Source organism: Lutra lutra, chromosome 9 (genome assembly GCF_902655055.1).
Source record: "Lutra lutra chromosome 9, mLutLut1.2, whole genome shotgun sequence".
Lineage (NCBI taxonomy): Eukaryota > Metazoa > Chordata > Mammalia > Carnivora > Mustelidae > Lutra > Lutra lutra.
In genome coordinates, this window is record NC_062286.1 from 98348852 (window position 1) to 98364353 (window position 15502).

Here is a 15502-nt window from a genome sequence, read left to right on the forward strand (position 1 = left end):
ATTTTGAAATTCATTTTTAGAAAATTGCAGGAATTTATATGTAAGACTGTGTGATGGATTTCTCCATTTAAATTAATAGTTTTTGTGGACATTCTCTAATCTACATTCATTTTTAGAAAATCTAGCACCCGGTTCTAAATTAGGGAGTAAATCTTACCTAATATTAAACCTAATGGTGGCATTTTGTGTATTGGGGAAGAGGTGAGGTCATGAGCACATTTTCACAGGCCTCTTACCTACGAAACTTCATCTCTTTCTAGCCTTTGTACATTGTCCTTCTATGCAAGTTGTATTTACTATCTAGAGAGTTTCCATGATGCTTGATTTCTCCAATGTTATCATTCAAAGATAATTTTTTTAATTTATAAAAGTTCTTATGATACTTATAGGCTTGCATTTTTCCAATTTTGACATGTTTCCACAATTCACCACTGAAATGTTAATACTATTCTGATGATTAAAAAAAATGAAAATATACCCAAAGCAGATGACATTATGGTTGAAATGCACAGCTGTGAAAACATTTGCTTGACTAAATTTAGAAAAACGATTAGGTTTTCCTCCACTTAAAGCATTGCTTTGTTATCAAGTGTCCATCAGACATATCAATATGGCTAGTACATTTCCAAAAACTTTTTCAAGTATCTCCTGAAGTGAAATTCTCATATAAAATGATTTATAGTCAAGCTTAAAGTATTAAATCTCCCAATCCCATAAGTGACTCTTAATCTCACAAAACAAACTGAAGGTTGATGGGGGTGGGGGGTTGGGGGGGGTGGGATTATGGACATTGGGGAGGGTATGTGCTATGGTGAGTGCTGTGAAGTGTGTAAACCTGGCGATTCACAGACCTGTACCCCTGGGGATAAAAATATATTATATGTTTATAAAAAATAAAAAATAAAAAAAAAGAAAATGCACAGGAACAAAAACGTATACATTAAAAAAAGTATTAAATCTCCTCATTTGACAGATATTTGGAAAGAAAAGAAACTATTAGGAAACCTTTTTGGAGAAGAAAAAATATATTTTCGGAGTCTATAATAATATATCATCTGGAAAATGAGGACATTGGGTTTCTTGTTTCTTTAGCATTGAGTCTGGCATTTCATTCTTATGGAGGGGTATCCCCTTTTTCATAGGGATTTTAGATAGGTGCAGATTCTCGGGGCACAGCATAAACAATGAATTCAAAATTTCAGGGTAAGAGCCAATATAAGAAAAAAATTGAATTTTTTAGATCATAGCTTTTTTTTTTTTTTTTGAAGATTTCATTTATTTATTTGACACACACAGAGAGAGAGAGAGATCACAAGTAGGCAGAGAGAGAGGAGGAAGCAGGCTCTCCGCTGAGCAGACAGCCCGATGTAGAGCTGGATCCCAGGACCCGGAGATCATGACCTGAACCGAAGGCAGAGGCTTAACCCACTGAGCCACCCAGGTGCCCGGATAACTTTTTTTTTTTTTTTTTTTTTAATAAAATAGGAATGTAAAGGTCCAATCAATGGCCAATAAAAACAGACTATGTCACAGAAGTTCACTGGGGCTGGCTCTCTGTGGCAATAGTATCCAAATGAAGATCCACAGTGTGTCTGATGTATGAAACGATCTTACTCCTGAGGGCAGAAACAATGAGCTTATCTGATAGGAAAATCTGCAGCTAACAGCTGAATTTTTCCATATACCAAAATTAATAGAATATACACGGCAACTAGAATTAATGAGTCAGGCACAAGATATTTTAGTCAATCTGAAAAATCCCCCCATCCTTCCAAACTGAAAAACTCTGATGGGTGACAATTAGAAAGTAAAATACATTAACTTTTAGATTATCTGGAAACTAAGAGCTGGCAGGTCTAAACATATAAAAAGATTCTAATATGGAAGTTAAAAAGGCAAACAAATGGTCTCTGATAGCAGTGACTGAATTTGGGGTCAAGAAGTGGTCAAAATAAGATGGGGAAGATCTACCAGGCGTTTCTCCTTTGTGTCTGGTGGCAACGCTCATTTAGGAGGAGATGAAGGGGATCACAGTGAGTGGGCGGGACAAATTATGATTTCCTAAACAATGAATAAGCAGTTTAAGAAAACAGAGAGGTCTGTCTATATTTTAGAAAAATTTCTGAGGAAAGAGGGATAGAATTTAAAATCTGGATGCATAAACACGTCAAATTGAAAACATGGTTCCAAACAACACTCCCTAACAATGCTGAGATATTAATGAAGAAATGAATGAATGAGTTTATTTATTCCACAAAATTGATTGACTTCTGACCCTGACCCTGTACTGGGTATAAGCCCAACAATGATGAATGATAGAATTGTTTGGTAAGTATTTAACATCAATGATGGTAGGAGTTGCAGTTTTCACATGGCCCTTTAAACACCAATTTTCAGTAAAATAGAAAAGAATGGGAAGTAGAAATCTATGGTCATCACAATTTAATGGTATGACTTGTTCACTAAATATGTGTTGGTTTGAATTTATGTAAATAGGATACAAAAGCAAAAAAAAATTCTAAAATCCTCCTACAAACTTCAAGAATTGATATGTGTTTCTCTTTATTCTTTGGGACTTCTCAGTGTCTTATTTCCCTTACTCTGTCCTGGTTTCTTGGGCTCGGTCTTCCTGAACACGTGAATTCAATTTGCAGTCATCAGGAAAACGTGATCCTTTCTGGTAAGTGATGTATGGAAGAAATTATAGAGTTCTAAAACCCTGCACTCTTCCCTGGTTAGAATCTTGAAACACATATCCAGTTTAGATCAGGTTCCCCATTTGTTATGGAGAAAGGGTCTTAGTCACCCGGGGCTTCTTTTTTAAAAAAAAGTCCACCCGGGGTCCCCTGGATGGCTCAGTTGATTAAGTGTGCACCTTCAGCTCAGGGATTTTGAGCTGAGCTGAGTCCTGATCCCAGGGTCCTTTGATGGAGACCTGCCTGGAGACTGGAAGGAGCTCCCCACTCAGCAGGGAGTCTGTTTCTTCTTCTTCCTCTGTCCCTACCTCCCTGCCCTTACCCTCCTTTCTTACCCTCCCACCCCCTGCTAGCTCTCTCTCTTTCAAATAAATAAATAAATAAATTCCTTTTTTTTTTTTTTTTTTTTAAGAGAGAGAGGGTGGAGTGGGAGAGGGAGAAGCAGGCTCCCTATTGAGCAGGGAGCCTGACGTGGGGCTTGATCCCAGGACCCTGGGATCATGACCTGAGCCAAAGGCAAATGCTTAACCAACTGAGCCACCCAGGTGCCCCAAATAAATTCTTAAAAAAAAGTCTGCCCCAAATTATCAAAGGTACAAGCTATGTCTTCTACTTGAAACACTCACCTAGGACTCCAAAAAGCATTCTTCTGAGTATCATTATGCATTCCTGATTTTTTATTTATTTGAAGTATTATAATCAGTATCAGTCATTCTGATCTTGTTAGATAGTCACACTGGGTTGTCTCCAGTATCTGGTGCTATTCATTTTCTAGGGCTGCTACAACAAAGTACCACATATGAGGTGGCTTAAAATAACAGAAATTTATTTTCTCAGTTCTTAAGTTCAGAAGTCTAAAATCAAGGTGTTGGTAGGGTCAGCCTCCCTCTGGAAAACCTCCAGAGAGAATCCTTCCTTGTTTCCTCTAGCTTCTTGTGGCTCCAGGAATCACTTGGTTTATGGCTACATGACTCTAATCTCTGCCTCCATTTTTACATGGCCTTCTCTGTGTCTTCTCCTCTTCCATCCCTTATAAATATAAGACACTCATTAGATTTAGGGACTACCCAGATTATTGAAGAGGATTTACCTTGAGATCCTTAATAACATCTGTAAAGATCCTTTTTCTAAAAAAACAGTCATGATCACATGTTCTTTGGATTAGGACATGGATATTTATCTCATCAGGGCATGTGAAAACATTTCTTTTAGTTGTTAGAGCCTATTTTTAGAGTTGTCAAAATAGCATAGATAGAACTAGCTCTTACTCCATTTTATTTAATAAACTTCTAGTGAGGGGCACCTGGGTGGCTCAGTGGGTTAAGCCGCTGCCTTTGGCTCAGGTCATGATCTCAGGGTCCTGGGATCGAGCCCCGCATGGGGCTCTCTGCTCAGCAGGGAGCCTGCTTCCTCCTCTCTCTCTACCTGCCTCTCTGCCTGCTTGTGATCTCTCTCTGTCAAATAAATAAATAAAATCTTAAAAAAAAAAATAAATAAACTTCTAGTGAGTGCTTCGAGAGGACAAACATTATACTAGTTGTGAGACTACAAAGCTATGTAAATCTCTTGGCTCTTCCCCCAAGTTACAGGTTCCCTTAAATGAGAAAACTTGTCTTGTCCCAATTGGATGGAAAGCCTATGATTTTAAACACCCAGCGTTAAGTGCTTGCTCAAATGTCAAAATTTGGAGTGTCAGAGGATCCAGATACCTGTAAATAATCCTACGGATCTCTAGTAAGAACCCTCCAGGCCATTTTCCATTTCAAAGTTTTGCTCCAGGTTACAGGCACCTAACCTGCAAAAGCATACCAGCCTGAGAGTCAGGTCCCTCAGGTTCTATTTCTGGTTCTGCTACTGGATTGCTATGCAGCCTTGCACAACACAAAGAACGTGCACTTCCCACAAAGGAAGACACAAGATTCTGAGGACCCGTCTGAGCAACGGCACCTCATACCCCAGTAAAGTTGGATCCCAGGAACGAAGCGGACCGGCTGGACTCTTGAACCAGAGTGTAGGGATGCTCTCTCTGCTGCCAAAGCCATTGATTTTCGTGTGAAATTGGAGCTCAGATTTTAGTTTGGCCAAAGGGACTTCGACTCCCTCCTTAGTGTGCATCTAGAAGTCAAAACGAAAAATAGTTTGTATTTTAAAAGCCTTGAAACTAAAAAAAACAAAAAACAAAACAAAACAAAAGCCAAACCAAAAAAACAAACAAAAAAACCCCCAAAAAGACACAGATCTTAAAAAATAAAATAAAAGCCTTCAAAGCTTTTCTTACCGAGATGTTACTGCGGTTCACGTTGCACTAGAGGAAAATGGCTTGGTGGTATAGGGCAAGGAGTGAGGCTTTGAGAGCTCTGGGCCTCTCCAGGAAGGGAGCAGGCGGATGCTGTCCAGAGGCATGGGGACTCTGGAAAGGTAAGTCACCGCGCCCCGCCCGCTGAAGAACTACATTTCCCTAGAGGCCTTGCAGCGTACGGTAGGGTGAGGAGGAAGAACGGAACAGACCCCACCCATGAACTCCCATCGTGCCCAAGACACCCTTAACATGATTGGAGGGCTCTGTCGCTGTGCGTTCCAGGACTTGTAGTACAGCGTGTTCATGATCCAAGCTTCTTTGTGATTCGCGGTGCCCACTAGTCGCTACCGGCGCGGTCCCGCGAGGCGAGTCCAAATCGCGTGCGCCTGCGCCGATCCCGAAGGGCCGGCCCGCTCCTCCCGCGGGGCGGGGCTGTGGATTTCGCGTCGAACACCGCCTTCCTGCCCCGCCTTTCGCCGTACGGGCCCGCCCCTCCTTCCTGGAGGCACAGCCGAAGCGGTGGCGGCAGGGACAGAAGCAGAGGCAGCGGTGGCGGCCCGGCGGGGGGGCGCCGAGTGGCCGGCGCGACACGCGCGGACTCGGACCCTATGAGGTGATTAGTGCGGCGCAGGCCCCTCCTGCCCCGCCGGCGGGGCCCGGGTTTCCCGCGGCGGGATGTTCTCCCGAAGGAGCCACGGAGACGTGAAGAAGTCCACCCAGAAGGTGCTGGACCCCAAGAAGGACGTGCTGACGCGCCTGAAGCACCTGCGGGCGCTGCTGGGTGAGGCCCGCTGTGGGTCCCCGGGTTCGGGAGTACCTGCCCTGACGTGGGCCGGGGGAGGGTCGGGGCTGGGATGCCGACGGCATGCGGGGGACGTGAGGGGGTGGTGTGAGAGACCCTCCTTTCCGGGGCCCAGCATTGTTCCCGGACAGCGGGCACTCTGGCCCTCGGGTCTGCCTGTCGCCTGGAGTGTAAACTTAACCCGGATTTGCTCCCGGTCACCTCAAGGCCGGCGGACCCGCGACTTTCCCCTCCCTGGCAAATCCTGCACTCCAGGTGCTACACAGACACACACGCATAAAATAAACTGACACCCCCCCCTCTCGTTTTTTAAATTTTAATTTTGGACCCTGACACCCGAAGTAGACTGAGTCTCCAAGTGTTCCCAGCCCAGACTTAACGGAACTGTCCTCTCTTCTGTGGGCTCCCTCCCCTTAAATTTTATTTTTACTTTTGAGTCGGAGTCTTCAAATAGACTGAGCCTCCCAGCGCTCCTAGGATAAATTTAATTGAGCTGTCATCTATCTTCCCGCGCTCCTCTTATTTTTATTTTTATTTTGGGTCTGGCCGCTTGGGCTTGCTTGTGTGGTTGGTGTGAAGGGGGCTCCTCCTGTTTGTGGAGGGAGGGGTGGCTTTCCTGGGTTCAAGGAGGCTGCTGCTGCTTTCTTGCCAGGATGACAGTGAGAGTTATTTCCTTCTTTCGTTTTTATGGACGCTGGGTGGAGGTTCTGTGGAGCCCAGAGGGCCTGCAGTTGGCCTGCCATGAAGCTCATCCTTGTGGCTGTGAAGTGTCCCCAAGGCTTCCTGTCACCTGCTGCATGTGATCTCTAGCTGCTTTGCTAGGCTCTTTTGTTTTCCATTTTCTTCCCTACTTAGTCTTAACTTTTGTTTAAGACCAAACACCTGTGCTACCTGTGTTGTCCCTAGTGTTTTTGGAGGCTGAGAAAAGGACACCTTGTTTCCTCTGGATGTCTTTTTTATTCGTAAAATGAGGAGAAAAAAAAAACACCCGATTTAGGACACGCAGTCTTAATGTGTCTGTCACTTGAGGAAATATGACATAAAAGAGTTCGTTTTATATGTGAGAATTTTAAGTAAAGATCTTGTTCATGAGATTAAAAGTTGCTAATTATTTCTATTTATACCCTGTGAAGTACCTCTGAGGAAACACCACACACACACACACACACACACACCACCCCCCCCCCCCCCCCCCCGGTTTTTCCAAGTGCAGCTCTTCACAATCTCAGATTCCTTGAGATTTACACTATCCCATTCAGTTTGGAATGAATGTAAATTAATTACTTACTGTTAAGAGAGATTAGTTTTCTAGAGTTATGAAAGTGAAGTCAAATGTTCTTGGTAAACTGAACTGTCTCCTCCCTGTAGTAGAGTCTCATGCTCATACAGGTTGCATTGTGCAGGGTTCTAGTGAGTGATAAACACCTACTGCAGGGACATTTTTGATAAAGAAACAGTCTTTTAAAGGATTTGATATTTTGGGACTTTTTCTGTGGTAGAGAATTTGAACTTTTGTTCTGTCCGAGTTTGCAGGATTATGTTGGCTCCATTTTGTAAAGGCAGAATCAATTAAACCTAGATGAGTTTGGCTTCTTAGAGATGCACAGTACATTGTTACCATTCTGAGAAAGTAATTTGTTTTCAAGGCTGTGGAATTGTGGTTTCATTTTAAGGTGCAGTATCTTATTTTGAGGATCTTTCTTTTTTCATTTCATTGAGCTCATTATGATCTCAGTTTTGTAAAATAGAGAGCTTCTTTAATATTCCGTTGTTTTTTGTGGATGCATTTGTTTGTGGAATGACTCAGTGTCCTTTCTTGCTGCAACTTTATCCATAGGGACTACACTTTTATAAATGTGTCTGAAGACTTCTAGTTAAAATGTCTAATGTAGAGTTTGGCTGACAACTGTGGTTGGGAAAGACTTTAAAGAAATATAGTACATTAATATACTAGTTCCTAGTACATCATATACCCTATTTGTTTGCTACTTAAAGAAAAAAAATCTACTTAGAAAAAAATGGCGTCTTGATCTGAAAGACAGGAATTAGCCAAGATCAAGAAAACCATTCGAAGGAAATGAATGGACATTATTGTTGTATTTTTATTTGCATATTTCTGTAATAGTCTTGCTTTCCACATATTTTGTCTTCAAGCGATAATAAAGATGTTCTTTTTTACATACAAAGGTGATACCACTGATCTGGATTTCCAGCCCGTGGCGGCATCACTTTGGCTGGTTACTTAGCCTGTCTTTGAACCTCAGTTTCTTTACTCTGTCAGATGGGTATGGTCATGTCTGCCTTGTAAAGGTTATTGCGAGTCTAATGTATAAACTACTTCAGCCTGTAACAGGCATGTAATAGGTACCTCTCCTGTTACTTGCCTCCCATCATGAATAGGCTAAGACAAGTATTTTGATAGGTACTTTCCCACACCACTCCTTATATTTTGATAATTGCTGTAAGTTCTCTCTTTCTAAAACTTAGTCTGTGTTAAAGACAACTGGCTGAGATACACACGACAAACTCTGGAAAGTACAGTATTTCTCATTCATGGTAATGGCTCCAGTTAGAATTTGCTTAGTTCCTTTTATCTGGCTCTGTATTATAGATTGCCCTGATATTATTAACCTTACTTTACAAGGTGGGATTCTGAGGCCCAGACAGACCTTACAAGAGGCCAAGCAATGGACTATATGGCCTATATGCATTGTGTTAATTACAGGTAGAACAAAGAGCTAGTTGGTCCCCTGACTTCCAGTTCTGCCTGTATTGTTGAAATCATCAATGGGAGAGTAAGTGAGTCAACAAAACAAAACAGAAACCAAAAAAATTCTGTGTATTGCTCTGTTGCTCCAGCAAAGATCCCATGTTCAATTAAACATTGAGTACCTACTACAAATCCACATTTAGGAATGGTATTAAAGCAAGAAGAATTGATATAATAGCATATAATGTGGTATGTAATTAGATAATGGCTTAAATGTTGCACTCTGTTATAGGATTTCAAGAGGTCAAATAAGATCATTAAGAGTGGCACAAACATAAGGGCATTTTGAAGAAGTGTTTTCTCATGCTGGTCCCTGAAGGATAGCTAGACCATATGTGTAACTTAAAATTTGTTAGTAGCCACATTTAAAAAAGTAAAAAGGAAGAGGTGAAATTAATTTTAATAATACGTTTTATTTATCCCATAGATCTACTCTGTATTATATCAATAGGTAACCAATATAAAATATTACCATTTTTTACGTTCTGTTTTTCATACCATCTTTCAAATCCAGTGTGTATTGTACACTTCTAGCATGTCTCATTTTGAAATGATTTTGCTACATTTTAAGAACTCAGTAGCTCTATGTGGCTAGTGGCGTTATACTAGACAGAGCAAGGTTAGCCTTTGGGAAATGCAGTGGGAAGGCAGTTCCAAGCAAGGGGAGATGTATGCTGGTAGTGGAAATACAAATGGCAATGATGTAGAAAGGTGAGGAACACCAGCCTGCTCCTTCCTTCTGTCCAGTGAGGGAGTCGCAAGGTCATGTTGGTCATGAGACAGAGTGCTAGAATTCTTGCCCTGAGGGTGTTCACAGTGTCAGAGGCATGACTGGAGTGCTATGTAGGCCAGGGGTAGAGACAATACAGTAAATTGGACTGGGGGATCTTGTTGGAGGAGAGGAGTGGTGGCCTGACTGGCAGAAGCTGAGGCAGTTTGGGGGCAGATCAGAAAAGGTCTTGTTTGTCTGAGTTGAAAGCTCCTACCTTACCTTGCAGGTGAGAGAGTCCTCTTGAAGAACTCTTAGTATGTCACATGGTAAGATTTGAGAGCTGCCTGGCTGTCAGCAGGGCCAGGAAAATGGATTGGAAGGTGATGGGAGGGGTGACCCTGCTGGCAGGAAAGGAAGAGACGAATGACAAGGGTCTGAAATAAGATGCTCCGTGAATGGAGAGGAGGGTGGGATGTCAAAGGGCCAAGGCAGGGGGAACTAGTAATTGTCTCTGAAGTAATGAAATAGGTTTGTAGAAGCCAGGCGAGGAGTGATCAGTTTGAAGCAGAAGAGATCTGGGAGAAGAGGCCATAGTCAAGGCAAATCAAGTGACATCAGGGCTTGGGGCAAATATTTGGAACCAGTGAGGAGAGAACAGTCTCTCACAAATGCTCTCGATATATTGACGGAGTAAAATGGAACATGGATATTTCCCAAATATCCCAAGCATCTGTTCCTTTAGGTAGTGGCAAGTTCACTTAAATTTTAAATGTTGCCATTTAAACTTAATTATTAGCATTTTCCTCTCATTTTTATTAATTACAAACATTTGTTGAAACTGTGTATTGTAAGTTAGCTTACATTTCCTGGATGGTTAAATTGTTTCCTTCCTTTCTCTTTTTCTTTGTTTTTTTCTCTGATCTAAATAATACTGCTCTAAACATGTTGGGAAGCAGCTTTTTCTCTATTTTACGTTATTTCCTTAGGACAGATTCCATTGAATTCAAATTTCTTGGTTTGAACATGTTTATGACTCAATTTACTGTGCTCTTTCCTAAGTGTTGTTCCCAGTGAGCCTGCTAGCAGCAAGGATTGAAACTACCATGTGCACTGTAGTCCGACTAGCAATAAACTCATTTGTGTAATTTGATAATTGGCGGTAGGCACTTTGGAGAATGGGAGTGTCAGGTAGGAGAGCCAGAGGTATTGGAGGAGAACCTGGCTAATGATAGGGGAAGATGAATTAGGTGTTAGAGGTGTTGAGTTTGAGAAAAGGGCAAGATCCAAGTGGAAATGTCTAGGAGGTTGTTGGACAAGGGGTCTGGAACTTAATAGTAGGATAGAAAGCTATGATAAGGTGGTTTACTTTCATCATGATTCCATCATATCTTAACTACAACCTCTGATGCAGAGAGGGTTCTTCCTACCCTCAACCTGTAGAAGCAGAAACTGAGGCTCAGCTAGGTTAACTACTTGTTTGTCAGCACCTAGTCGATATGTGGCAGAGCTGGGATTCCTGATTCTAAAGGCCATGTTATGTTTCTGCTAATTATCTGACTCAAAAGCATATTTATATATCAGAAAATATATTTACCCACCACAGTGAATGTTGATATATAAACAAAAGCCCTAGGGTTTTTGCACTTGTCCCAAAAATGTTGCTTTGACTTTGCTGCTCTTTTCCTGGTCTCTTTTACTAGATTCTTCTAGGGAGACTTGAGGTTATATTTGATTTCAGCATGGCAGAAGATAAAAAGACTCCTTTTGTGTTTTCCTGTTCATTGGCCTCTCTGTGCCCTTGGCAGGCCTAGCAGGTGGTAAAATATTTGCATGGATGTTAGTGCCAAAGGACATTCTACAACCTGAGCAAAGCCTGAGGTGTAATTTCAGGCTCTTCAGGCAGTCTTTGTTTTGTCTCTTGTTTCAAACCTTCAAATCTTGTTTGAAGCGAAGTCGTCTTGCCATAATGCTCCTTTTGCTAATTTCTCATCAATTACTAACGTTTTATGTCTATAACCTCTGGAACATGAGATGAGCTTTGGACACAGATACGTGTATCTCAGATATACCAATCCCTGCCTCTAGGGCTCGGGGATGTCTAGACTTCTGATGAGAGAAGTACAGACCAAGGATAAAAGTCCGATGGAGCTCAGATGTTTTGTTTGGGACAACTGAAAAAGGCTGACTTCCTCCTTTTATTCTGGGAAGAGAGCTAATTGATAGGTCCAGAATACTTGGACACAAACTTTTATTTTGGGCATGAATACTTTTACTAGCTGTTTAGAGTACTGATCTTGCCATAGATAAAACTGTAGTGAATTGTTTATTTTAAAAAATTGAGTTTCAAAATAGCAAATTGATTCCCTTTAAAATTTAAAATTATATTTTAAAGGAAGACTGTGGTATTGTACTGTAAAATTAATAATATATAAATGTGGTAGACAACTATGCTGTATTCAGGTTTTAAAAAAATTTAGTTCCATAGACATTTTTTCCAGAGTGTATGAGTGTGTGTGTGTGTGTGTGTGTGTGTCTGTGTCTGTGTCTGTCTGTCTGTCTGCTGAGGAGGGCTGTTTATTCAGATATTAATAAGGCAGAAGCCCAGGATCTATGCTTTTTGGAGAGGTTGCCAGTGCTTCCTAAGTGAGATGCAGTCTGGAGTGGGTTTGGAAAGACAAATGTGGGGTTTTTCCCTGGGGGACAAGTTGGGGATGAGGGAACTGCAAAGAGAGGAACTTATGTGAAGGTAATTGTGTGGCCACCATGGAGTTAAGTGTCCAGTGGCTTTCATCCTGTGGTGGGGGTATTTGTTGGGAACCAGGAAGACCTAAGTGGAGACTAGGGGCCAAATCCAATGTGTCCCCTTGGTGAATGGCCCAAGAGTCTCAGACTCGCTGAGATTTGAAACATGAGTGCCAGGAGAATGAGAGCTCCCAAGCTTTTAGATTGCAGACCCTAAGAGTGTAGCATGGCCTGCCAGCATTCCTCTTTCCCCAGTGTGGAGGGAACCAGCCTCAAATGGAATTCATAATGAGAGAGAAGCGGGGCAGAGAGATGGAGGGTGAGACGAGCACACCAGACCTTGTGTGAGCCAAGAGGTTCGGCCGTGTCTGTGACATCTCTACCCCTGAGTTTCTTGGTTCCAGGTTCCAGTAACACCCTGTTTTTGCTAGCCATCTTGAGTCATAGTTCTGAGTCTTGAAATGGAAAGAATACACATTAATATATCAGAAAGAGAGAGAGGAAATCCCAGGTCAAGGATGGGTGGGTGGGTGTTTATGTGTGGATATGCTTTTTCTATTTTTTAAGAGCTGAGCAAATTTGAGTTTATGTATACATAGAAGAAGGAACTAATAAATGAGCAAAATTGAAGAAGCAGTGCAGAGAAAGGGAATACAAGTGGAGAAAGGTGGGGTATTCAGTGGGATCAAGGCCGTCGAGCAGGAGATCAGGCTTGACAAGAGGGACTGCTTCCTCTAAGGCCACTTGGAGGAACTAAGAATGGGGTCCTAGATGTGGAGGGAGCTCTCATGCCATGGCTTGTGTTTTCTCTGTGAAGGTAAGAAGTAGACTCAACTGCTGAGTCAATTTTTTTACTGGTGTAGTGATAGGAACTGAGGATGTCTTGTTCCCTCTTCTGTGCCATGAATCCCCTTAAAGGAAATACTGTAATCTGTATGACTTGTTATTATGGTTCTTTTGGGGAGCGTCCTCAAAATGCATTTAACTTATGCATTCAGTACTTGGAGAGAAGCCAGGAAATGTATATGTATAAAACGAGGACAGTTAGGGAGTGCACATATTGTCTGGCCTTCCACTTGGTGACCATGTGTCCCAGAGTGGCAGCAGGTGGGTCCAGGAAAGTGCTGTGTTCTCAGTGGTCATCTTTCCTTCATGCCTCTCCTCTGTGGGACCATCTGTTGTTCTACTGGGTGTGGCTCTAGTGGTTAGGGGTAATTTTGATCTCCATTTTTGCCTTGAATACCACTTCACCTCACATAAGATGTAACGTGATTGTACGTATTTGTGTGGCACCTTGCGCTTTTGCAATATGTTTTCTCATATTCTCATTGGATCAATATGCTGCCTTAACCTACCAGTTCAGAAAGGACTTAACCTTTTAGATTTTTGGTCAAGCTTTGTTTCTGACTTAGTTCTGAATGCCCACTTCAAGTTTTTAACTGTGATTCTTACAAAAGAGATATTTCACAACCATTTTTATGTCTTTTATATTGTTTTACAAACTGAAACCTCATCTGAAAGATATTTTCAAAGTAGTTGTAATTTTCAATAGTAAATACGTCATTTTGCTGTTGCAACTGTGGTTTAGCTTAAAAAGATAAGGAGCCCTTTGATATTGTCTTGTGTTTGATTTTTTTTTTTTTAAAGATTTTTATTTACTTATTTGACAGAGAGAGATCACAAGCAGGCAGAGAGGCAGGCAGAGAGACAGGAGGAAGCAGGCTCCCCGCTGAGCAGAGAGCCCGATGTGGGACTCGATCCCAGGACTCCGAGATCATGACCTGAGTCGAAGGCAGCGGCTTAACCCGCTGAGCCACCCAGGCGCCCCTGTCTTGTGTTTGATTTTAAGTGATAGCACAAATTCACTGAACGTCAACCATGGTTTCAAGGACACACAGGTACTAGTGACACTGCCTGTGCCCCACTTTGGGAGCCATGAGAAGGTGCCACTCAGGCCTCTGCTTTGAGGGTCATGACTGACTGATGGCTTCGGCTGCTGCCCTCGGGATTCACCACCACCTCTTAGCCAATGCTGAGCTTCTCTTGGGCTACTTGCAGTTACTGAGCAAGTGGGAATACTACCGTGGTCCACTCGTGCAAGATCCAGATGGCTCTGAAGGGTATCTCTGGCTTGAGGACTCCCCAGGGGTTGGTCAAGACCTTCTTAGGAGTGAGTTGAAGTCTGAGACCCTTCCTTCCAGCCCTCCTTCCTTCCCTGTCTCCTTCACAGGGGTCAGACCTGCACTGTGGTTAAGCCTCTCCCTGTCTTCTCAGGTCTCTCCCTTTTCCCCTTCACAGCCAGTTTCCCCAATAAATCTCCTACACCTGTAATCCTATCTTAGTGTCTACTTCTCAGGTAGCCCAAACTGACACATCGTCCCTTTTCCCCAGAAGTGTTGCCCATCCTACCGTCTAAAACCCTTCCAGGAGACAGCATGAGCATGCCACATCTTCCACAAAAACTTTCTCTATCCGTCTGCCCTGAGATGATATTTCCTCAGAATTCCCGTAGCCTTTTGAACTTTACATTTGGCATTTATGGCTTTGGCCTTATATCTGCTGCATCTTCTGTCCTACATGATAAATGCATTGAGAACATGAAGAACTTCTTGTTCATCTTGATTCCTTCTGGAAACATTCTTCCTTATTTGTACTCATAATAATTAGTATTTAATCACACTTTCCATGTGCCACTCATTGCCAGAAATACTCTTCTGTGAATTAACTCATGTAATCCTCCCAAATGGAATAGATAATATTATTCTCCTCATTTTACAGATGAGACACAGAGAGGTTAAGAATCTGGTTCAAGGTTACATAGCTGGTAAGTGACAGAGGGAGGATTTGAACCCAGGCAGCTGGCTGGAGAGTCCTGTTGTTTATTTAGCGGTTATTTTTATTCAGATAGAATACGTACCAGGCACTATACACAGTGTTGGGGTTGCCAGAGCTTGTAATCCAATTAGAATTAACAACTGTTTAAAAAGCAAACCCCAAAATGTGATTTCCAAATAGATGGATGTAAGTCCCTGGGGGAGTAACAGCCACCTTATGTTTTGAAAAATTTCTAAAAGCCTTTCTGCCCCAAAGATGATTCTCACTAGCCAGATGTTCCCATCATTATGGTAATGATTTGAGACTGAGAATTAAGGTCTCCTGAAAGAGTCCCCTGACCTTCTCCCTTGTGTACATGCACTCATTATCACACCCACCCCTCTGATCCCAAGGAGAAGAGCTGTAAGAAAGGACTACTTGTGTGGACAAAAGGGAGAAGAGGTTGGGCAAGGAGGTTGGGGGAGAGGGGCAGCTGGAACCAGAGGGCTTTGGGAGGGATAGCCTTGGGTGAGGCTTCTTCATGGAAACAGAATTGCAGAGACACTATTGTAAATTTTAAATATATAGAAACCAAAACTGAGTCAGTATATCCCCAAAAGGATGGGTGCTAACTAGTAAAAATTCTTTCAATAAGGTCTTTGATAGT

At 42.3% G+C, this 15502-nt stretch overlaps 1 protein-coding gene and 1 long non-coding RNA gene across 8 annotated transcripts in view; one reads left to right on the forward strand and one right to left on the reverse strand.

Moving 5' to 3' along the window:
• Positions 1 to 3237: 3237 nt before the first annotated feature.
• On the reverse strand, positions 3238 to 5179 carry LOC125109949 (uncharacterized). Its single transcript, XR_007130389.1, has 3 exons — positions 4975 to 5179; positions 4651 to 4811; positions 3238 to 3725 (listed from the first exon to the last, which is right to left on the reverse strand). It is a non-coding gene; the product is annotated as an uncharacterized LOC125109949 (long non-coding RNA).
• Positions 5180 to 5379: 200 nt separating this feature from the next.
• The window catches only part of RALGAPA2 (Ral GTPase activating protein catalytic subunit alpha 2), a 320063-nt gene continuing 309940 nt past the window's right edge, over positions 5380 to 15502 (forward strand). For 3 of the 7 annotated variants that reach the window (XM_047743679.1, XM_047743680.1, XM_047743685.1), the window contains exon 1: positions 5381 to 5776. In XM_047743679.1, coding sequence (XP_047599635.1) covers positions 5671 to 5776 — 106 coding nt within the window. In that variant the 5' untranslated portion in view covers positions 5381 to 5670. Of the gene's footprint in view, positions 5777 to 15502 lie in introns of all 7 variants that reach the window. The other 4 variants (XM_047743682.1, XM_047743683.1, XM_047743681.1 and 1 more) reach the window with 3 other exon arrangements.